Source organism: Berghia stephanieae, chromosome 11, assembly GCF_034508935.2.
Source record: "Berghia stephanieae isolate SIO BIC M18660-M18661 chromosome 11, UCSD_Bste_1.3, whole genome shotgun sequence".
Lineage (NCBI taxonomy): Eukaryota > Metazoa > Mollusca > Gastropoda > Nudibranchia > Aeolidiidae > Berghia > Berghia stephanieae.
Window position 1 is genome coordinate 28,034,577 of NC_088370.1, and position 9,720 is coordinate 28,044,296.

Genomic DNA, 9,720 nt, shown 5'->3' on the forward strand with positions numbered 1-9,720 from the left:
GTGTTGTCTTATTGATATCATTCCACATGATACACTTGGAACCAAATAGAATTTTTCATTTGCAAAACATATCAACTCAGAATATTATGCATACCTGCCAACCCTTCCGCTTTTGGCGGAATCATTCCTTTTTTCACTCTTCCTTTTTGTACTATTCGGCCATTGTCTCTAAAATTCCAATTTTCTATAAATGATGATAATGATAAGAAGAAAAAAAGAGCAAAAGTGTGTGAGTGTGTGTATGTGTGTGTGTGTGTGTGTGGGGGGGGGGGGGGGGGTGAAATTGCTATTTTTTGTCTCAAATTCCTATTTTCAGGCGTTCTGATTCCTCTTTTGGAATATGAATGGTTGGCAGGTCTGTATTATGTCTGTGTGATTTTCTGTATTATGTCTGTGTGATTTAGAGAATAAAACTATTTCAAGGGCTGGGAGTCGGGGACTGTTTACAATCAGTCGAGGACTGACCCGACTGTTATGGCACCTCCACCTGTCCATGGAGGGACGCTCTAAAATCGTCTCCATCAATTGATAGCACCGATTGTAAAGCACCCCCCTCTTTTGGCCAGACGGAGGGGTTCAACTCCCTATTGCCGTTAAGTTTTAATTCTCTATTGTCCTATATCACTTCTCTACTCACTTGACTTCTTGTTTTTTTATTTCAACTTAAGTGCCTGCTCCACTCATTTTTCTGAAAAATGAATTTGTTATCAATAATATGAAAATTGGGTTCGGTCTATTTGTTTTACAGACAAAAATGAATCTAGATTATTTGAACGTTAAAGACTAAAATGAAACATTTTTCATCGTTTCGATTTAGATTCACCTTCAAGCGCTGTGAAACCCTTAAAAATAAAAACAAGCATCCCGACATAATACTGTTTGGAGACGGCCGGAGATGACCAGTCACTTTTGAACTAGGTCCCATTGTTATTTCTATTTTGTCTTTAAAACAGCTAAACTTTACCTCTATATTGTGACATTCCCATCGTCTTTCTTATACTGGCGCACTGTCATTTGATTTAGACGTTGCAAAACTCAAAATGGAAAAATTCAGGGGGGGAAAAAAAGAATAGAAAGAAAGAAACAATCACGGGTGAACAGTATTCACTCTTGTAGATGATAATTTACATGCTGTGGCTATGTTTTTTATTTTTTATTTTAATGCACTGTAATTTTCATTAACATATATTTAAAAAATTTGTTAATATTATTTCAGTGCCTGAAGTATGTAATCTATGTCATGAAACCCTTGTTGCTATTGTAATGATGCCATGATGTAATATTTCAAATGTTTTACTCTTAAATAAATGGAGCCTCCAGAAAACTGATGTAATTATACTATGGTTTGTTTGTTTTTTGTTGTTTTGTTTTTGTTTTATGTCTTTGTGTGTGTGAATATCACCCCCTTCCCCCAATTTGAATTCCATCCCCAATTGAAGGATGTACTATATCTTACTTATTTACTTACTTATCCAAACCAGCGACCACCTGAGCTCTAGCCCTTCAGTCTATTATCAAATCAACTTTTTTATCATAGAAATGTGTTTTTATGATACATTTTTAAAACAAATTAAATATGCTGTGCCCTCCTCTGGTATTTTGCTATTGACAAATTTGTTTTACGAAGGTATCAATGAAACACAATTTTTCAATATTCTCGCAACCAAATACCCTGACAAAATAGTGATTTTATGCCAAAGGCCACATACTATAAGTACATCCTGAGAGACATTCTCAGACACTGTTGTCGACAACGAGCTGCACTTTGTTCTAATTTACATTCGATTTTACCCATAGTCAGAGTTGCTTTCTGTCTTTGTCTTGGAATGGGATTACTTTGCTTTATCCTGACCCTTGCCTGAGTCCTGGACTGAGAAGAAAACAGTCAAAGTGCTTAGTGTTTGTTTTGGGAGGTGATATATTTTTTTAAAAAATTGTATATCATCTCTCTGTATGTACTGGTAGTTATACTTTTTGTTTTGAATATATCTTGTAAATATTTGAGTGTATTCCTCTTTGTGGGATCCTTTGTTGTATATGGATGAGACTTTTAGGTGATTTCAAACTACTCGCAAGTACATTGATGATATGTTCTTGGAATCAACATCTGTTGACTATTTCAACCAATTCCCCTTTCACTTACTTTTTCTTGGGTGCTATAATTGTAATTCTAGAATTATTTTTTTTAGTGTTGCAAACGCTGTAAAACTCTTAAAAACAAAACAAAAATATATATATTATGATGGGGTAAAGGTAACCAAAGCCAAATACCGAGAGATCTATTGTTAGGGTTGAATGAGTTAAAGGTTCATTTTGTTGTCGGGCAATGCAAAGTTGAACCCTTCACCCACATTTTCTTGCCATACTCAGGTGTAAAATGAGTACCTAGCTGGCCAGTAGCAATTTGTGGCTCAGAGTTCAGAGGTACAGAGTCTCGTCTTGCCATAAAACTCAAGCAATGCTGAGTGTGGTCAGTGGCTGGATGGGTGACAGTGATCGTGGAACAATCTGGTCCCAATTATGTGTCCTTGGGTAAGGCACTTAACTCACAATTACCCCACCCAACTCAGGTGTGAATGAGTACCTGGCTACAGACATTGATAGATATTGTAAGACTTAGTACAAAAAAGGATGCATATCAGATGAGTGATGCTGTATGAAATGGAAATATGGTTACGTATGGTCTGCTGGGGGAATAAATGAAACATTGTGAAGCTCATTGAATATGGTTAATCCGTGTAAATACGCTATTTCAATCCCGTGAATAATTGGGATGTGGGAAGACAGTTTTAAGACTGTTTGTTTTAAGCCAAATAAATAATTTTGCTTACACAATACTGTATGTAACATCATAAACTGAACAAGTGTGTATGAAAGGTGCCAGACAAAGCGAGAAAGAAAAATACAAAAAAAAAACAAAACATCCCAAAAGTCAGTCGACCTCAACAGGGGATCGAACCTCAGACCTTCTGATTACCGGTTAGACGTGCTACCATTACACTTGTTCAGTTCTTTATCTTACACTGGTCCTGCTCCTTAATTTGTTAACCGTGTGTAAAACCTGCCTTGAGAGCAAAACTTACTTCAATGAGATAAATGAACAAAAATGAATGTAACAGCTTCAAAAAAAGAACAAAATAACAAATAAGGGGATTTTCGGGCTCAAAACCCTTCTTCAGCCAATAACAAAAAACAATAGTATTTAAACATTTCTCAAAATCCAGACGGACAACAGGTAATACAATCTTGAAATGTGAGTGAACATTTACCATGTTCAATATGTTTTACAATGTTTCATTTATTCTCCCCATCAGGCCATATGGAACCAGATTTCCATTTCATACAGTACCAGTTGCCTGTTAGGCTTTCTTTTTTTGTACTAACAAGATCCATCACTATGTATAGCCAGGTACTCATTCACACCTGAGTTGAGTGGGTTATTTTTGTTAGGTGCTTTACTCAAGGCAACAACATCGAGGATCAGAATTTTCCATGATCACTGTCACCCATCCAGCCACTGATCTCGCTCGATATGTTCATAACCAGGGTGTTATCAGGACTCAGTCTTGACACGTTTTAAGTTTTTGTTTTTTTTTCGTCCCCAGATTTGAAGGTTGGCGTGGATACTACAAAGGCCTAGCCCCCAACCTACTTAGAGTGACCCCAGCCTGTGCCATAACCTTCGTGGTGTACGAGTCTATTATCAGTCGACTACACGGGTGGAAGAAAGCCAAAGAGGAGAAGAAAGAATCATGACGGAATCCAGGAATAAAATTGATGTGTACTAGAATGTAGAATTGTCTTGAGATAAATTAAATTATATTAAAGCAATCTATTTTATGATAAAATGATAAACAGAAAGTTTTGTTTTTTTAAGTTTTGTAAACTTAACTACAGTGTTGAGAATTTCTTCATCACCTGCGATTTTGTATATTTTTGGTGAATGATCCTATTTATCAATGCATATCTGAAAATGTATACGTTTGTGGTTAGATTACCACATATCTTATTTGTCATTCCACATCCGTTTAGTACTAGTATTCATTGTTATACCAAAAAAAAAAAAAGAAAAAAAATTGGAATGAGATACAGTCCAAGCTGGTTTATAGGGACAGCTCGATTCCCGACAAATCGTCCCAATTAAGCAGTGTCCCAATTTTAAGCGGCGGCCATGAAAGTGAGCCATTTTTCAGAATTACCATAAACCACTCTGCATTTATCCAGATTTGTGTCTGACGATACAACTTCTAATGAAAGATGTATTGGTTTCATTTAGCTTTTTTTTTTTTCCTTTTGTTTCTTTTTTTTTTCTTTTTGTTTTGTTCCTTCTTCATTTTTTTTTTTTTTTTTTCATATTTTAAAGCCATAGTAGTCAGGGAGATTTGTCTCGGCATATCTTGTGTAGCATTGTGGCCATTGACCCATGGCTATAAGTGTGACGATGGCAGTCAATGACATTGACATGGGATACAGATAAATTCTATTGTTCACATCTCTGATGACTATGACGAATGGTCTTGAAAACATTTTAAAAAATAAAATAAATGTTTGAAATTAGGTTAAAAATCCCAGTGCTTAGTCATCTGACTGCTCAGTCAGTCCCAAGGCTGAAAGAGTTAATGTAAAGCTATGCAGATTCACAATAAACCATCATTAATTCATAAAAACAATAACACAGATATAATAGATAAGTGTGTATGAAAAGTGTGAGACAAAGCAAGAAATAAAAATACAAGAAAAAAAACATGGTTTTGTCTAGCACCTTAAAAAACCCCACGCATAATGCTGCTTGAACCCTTGCCTATACAGGTTATATTTTGGAGCTTGTTTGTTAAGATTTTACTCGTAACCTGTCGGCTGTCAGTTAATCTACGAGTGCTCAATATTAGAGACAAAGCTTACAATTGCATTATTCCAAAAAAAAAAAAAAGCCCAAACAACCTTGAGAATTTATATAGCGCAATATCCACTACACATTCTTAAAGTGCTTTAGAAGGGGTCCTTAGCCAACAGCAACACTTAAAGATAAAGATCTGAATAAGTGTGTATGAAAGGTGCCAGACAAAGCAAGAAAGAAAAATACAAGAAAAAAAACATCACAAAAAATCAGTCAACCACGACTCCCCAGTGTCTGCTCCATCATTTCTTAATTTGATATACATAAGTGTTTGAAAGATGAGAGAGAAAAAAGATAAATTCATGGAAATTTTGTGAGTTCTCTTTTTTTTTTTAGCATTGGGGTCTAGTGGTATGACATTCTCCTATGGACTGGAAAGTCTAGAGTTCGAGTCTTGCTCTAAGTGATGTATAGTTGAGTTCTTGGAAAAGGCTTTTTACTCACCGTCTACTCTCACCGTACTCGCCGTGTAAAATGAGTACCTGGCTATTAACAGAATTGTCTCTGCTGGAAAATTGTAATATCACCATACAGGCATTATGTCTTATCCTTCATCTTAAGGCTTAATGTTGCTATTGGCTAGGGATCCCTTGTAGAAAGCTTTGAGCACGTTTAGTGGATATTGCACTACTGCTCAAGTCTTGTCGACTTGTCAACTTGTCTGATTTATGACTTTGACTTACTTGACTTATGCCTCTTGGCCCCTGGCAAAGCATAGGGCCTCAACAGCACTCTTCCATCGTCTTCTGTCCTTGGCACAGACCTTTGCCTCACTCCAGGTAAAATTGGAGATGCTCAAATCTTGGTGAAGGCTTCTCCTCCAAGTCTGTGTTGGACGACCCCATTTCCTTTTGTCCTGTGGGTTCCATTTGAGAGCCTGCTTGGTTATATTACAGGGCTCTTTCCGCAGGGTATGGCCAACCCATCGCCACTTTCTGTGTCTGACATGGACATCCATTTGTTCTTGGTTTGTTCTTGTCCAAAGGTCAGCATTTGGCACTTTGTCAAACCATTTCAACCTGAGAATTTGTCGAAGAGTCTGATTTATGAATGAACAATAATCAACGAATAAGGAGGTGGCTTTTGAAAGCTGCTAATGTGACACGAAGATAGAAAATGGTTTAATACTATCTTTCAATCCACTATTAGACACATTGAAATTTTAGGAAAAGCACGAACTTCCAAACACCCCAGAATTTTTCTATCAGGAACAGCAGAGAAATCTTTTCCTCTTTATATTTATATTATAAAATAAATGACATGACAGAAAATGGCACTTTTTCTCTGAATGATGGGTAACGAAATTTAACTTTTGAAATTTACCTCAAGTATAATGAATAATATTAGGGAATGATATGTGGATGACTACTACTTAAGAAAGGAAATTTGAGGGTGAAATGGCCGAGTGATTGACACTTCACCGGGACCCTGAAAGTACCTTGGTTAAGCCTTGCTTCAGATATTTTTGTTTTCTTTCCTTAAGTAAGATAAATCCCTACCCTCCCCCCCCCCCCCCCCCCCCCATCCTATTTGCTCATTTGAATGTGTGTGATTCCTGTTGACATCAGATGTTTATTTGATGGATAATCTATATTAGCTAGAGGAATTCCGAGGCGATGGCATTTTAAGAAGATGCCACATGAAAGGTCATCATTTTGTTTTTGTTTCTGAGTTTATCCCACTAAAGAAGATTTTTTCTTTTGATGTTTGTTTTACTTTGTATTTTAGAGTATATATTCAGTATTTGTCTGGGTGGGGATTCTGACCTCCCATAGTGGGCAGGGGGGTACATACTGTGTCTTCTATCCCCTTATATCTGTTTTCCAACTTGCTTTCTGTCTTTGTCTTGGCATGAGATTACTTGGTTTTGTCCTGGCCCTGGTCGGAGTCCTGGCTGGGAGGGAAACGGTCAAATGCATAGTTATTGTTTTGGGAGATGATATTTTTTTTCCTTGTAAATTATCTCTCTGTAATGTATTATTGTTATTTTAATGTATAATGTAGGCATTTGAGTATATTCCTCTTTGTTGGATTTTGTGCTTGTGTCTGGATGAGACTTATAGGTGATCTCAAACAAGGTGCATTGGTGGTATGCTCTTGGAATCTACATCTGATCCCTATTTGTTGCCAGTTCCCCTATGTCTTTTTTTTTCTTGGGTGCTTTAATTGTAATTCTAGAACTTTTTACTGTCCCATTTTCTTCCTTTTTACTGGCGCTGATATAACCTAAATGTGTTGCAAGCGCCGTAAAACCCTTAAAAACAAAAACATATTCAGTATTTGTAATTTATTATTATTCAATTATTGTTTATCCCAGGTTAACATAATATGTAGATGGGTCTGAACAAGTGTGTATGAAAGGTGCAGAAAAATCAAGAAAGAAAAATACAAGGAAAAAGGACATCCCAAAAAATCAGTCGACCTCGACTGGGGATAAAATCTCAGGCCTTCTGATTACAGAAAGTCTGAGGTTCAATCCCCAATCGAGGTGGACTAATTTTTGGGATGTTTTGTTTTTTTTCTTGTATATTTCTTTCTTGCATTGTTTGGCTCCTTTCATACCCACTTGTTCAGATCTTTATTTTACACGGTGCCTGCTCCTTGATTTCTTAATTTGATATGTATATGGGTGTAAACCACAGAGCTTGTTGTGTTGATGATAACTTTAATATTGAATTATTTTATTCGCTGATTTAAAGCTGATTTTTATAAAGATATGCAGATGTACAATTCTACGTATTTTAATCCTGGTTGTTTGATTGCATACATAATCTATAATACAAATATTGTTGCTTTAAGCTCCTAAGAAATAAATAATAATAAAAGAGACTGTCAGTGTTAGCTTCATCAATTTATTTTACAAAGACAGATGATGTGGATGTTGTGGGTTCCCCCTTGGTCAGCAAAACACGGATGAATGAACACTGAAGACAGATCTGCCAACTGTATGGATAAAATCAGGACTGTCCCAATTTGGCAATCTGGAGAACATTAAAAACAAACAAAAAACATTGGACGGTTATATGTAGGGACATACAAGAATTCTTTTTTTTTTTACTAGAAAATTAAAACAAGGAACAGAAAAAGCTCAAAATCTAGATTATATTATATAACAGTCCAAATATTCTTCTGGTTTTGGTCATGAAGGTGTTGTGTATATGGGTGTCTCGATTTAGCTCTTTGACAAGTTGGCAGCTCTGTAAAGATGAATTAACAAAAAATAAAACAGATTGAGCTTTTATATAGCGGGATATATCCACTTAATGTGCTCAAAGTGCTTTACAAATGGTCCCTGACCAACAGCAACATTTAACATGTAGAACAAGACACGATGCTCGCTAGGCGATATTAATATTATATTTTTTTCCGACAGACACAACGCTGTGAACAGCTAGGTACTCATTTTACACCTGAGTACGTTGAGAGAGTGTGAGTAAAGAGCCTTTTCCAAGGACTCAACTATGCACAAAATCAGAGGAATTCTTGTGATATGACACTCGCTCGAACCCAGGACCTTCAGATCCAAAAGCAAGTGTCATACCACAAGAATTCCTGTCTTTGTTTGTTCTGTCTTTGTAAAATAGATTGAAGCTTCCATTCTGTTTTATTATTGTTATTAATTTTTACATAATCTATAAAGCATTTCTGTTGCCTATTTGAGCCATTCCCTCTTTGTTTTACTTTTTTGTTATATGCTCTTAATTAATTGTAAATCTAGAACTTTTTGACTCTCCCTTTATCTTCTTTATGAAATGATCTAAATATCTCTCTCTCTCTCTCTCTCTCTCTCTCTCTCTCTCTCTCTCTCTCTCTCTCTCTCTCTCTCTCTCTCCTCTCTCTCTCTCTCTCTCTCTCCTCCTCTCTCTTCTCTCTCTCTCTCTCTCCTCTCTCTCTCTCTCTCTCTCTCTCTCTCTCTCTCTTGATTGGCGCATGCACAACGAAACCACGTTAAATGGAGTTGACTGGGTGGGGTTCCTGATCTCCCATAGTGGGCAGGGAGGTACATACTGTGTCTTCTATCCCCCTATGTCTATTTTTCAACATGTTTTCTGTCTTTGTCTTGGAATGAGATTACTTGGTTTTGTCCTGGCCCTGGCCGGAAACCCTGGCTGGGAGGGAAACAGTCAAATGTTAGTTTTTTTTTCCTTGTAAATCATCTCTCTGTTATACACTGTATTATGCTTTGATTATGTATTATATATGATTCGTAAACATTTGAGTGTATTCCTCTTGGAATCTACCTCTGTTCCCTATTTGAACCAATTCCCCTTTGTCTGCATTATTCTTGGATTCTTTATTGTAATTCTAGAACTTTTTACTATCCCATTTTCTTCATTTTTACTGGCGCTGATATGACCTTAATGTGTTGCAAGCGCCGTAAAACCCTTAAAAACAAAAACAAATGGAGTTGTGATTGAATAATGAAAGCATTGCCATGCTTGATCATTGATTTTATTTTGTGATTGAGGCATGAAATTATTGATTGATTTTATTTTATTTTTCTTTAATTGAATCATGAAAATGTTGATTGATTTCTATTTTAATTTTTTTTTTTTTTTTTTTTTTTTTTTTTTTGATTTTTAAAAATTTGATAATGAATGTGGTGGTTGATTATTTTATTTTTGATTGAAGAATAAAAGGGTTGATTTATTATAATTTTGTGAAATCCAACCAATGATTAAAATAAGGATGATTTAATGTAAATTAAAAATGTTTTTTAATCTGAATTTTATTTTTAAAAAATGAAATTTCCAATTGATTACAAATAAATGTTTTAATCTGAACATTGAACACGATTGTTGGGCTACCTTGATTATAATTTA

General features: G+C 35.7%; 1 protein-coding gene across 1 annotated transcript in view; it reads left to right on the plus strand.

The window, feature by feature from the left end:
- LOC144956275 (solute carrier family 25 member 32-like) overlaps positions 1–3,855 on the plus strand; it is a 23,254-nt gene extending 19,399 nt beyond the window's left edge. Inside the window, exon 7 of the mRNA XM_078886739.1 lies at positions 3,606–3,855. Coding sequence (XP_078742865.1) covers positions 3,606–3,756 — 151 coding nt within the window. The 3' untranslated portion in view covers positions 3,757–3,855. The remainder of the gene's footprint in view (positions 1–3,605) is intronic.
- The last annotated feature ends 5,865 nt before the right edge of the window (positions 3,856–9,720 follow it).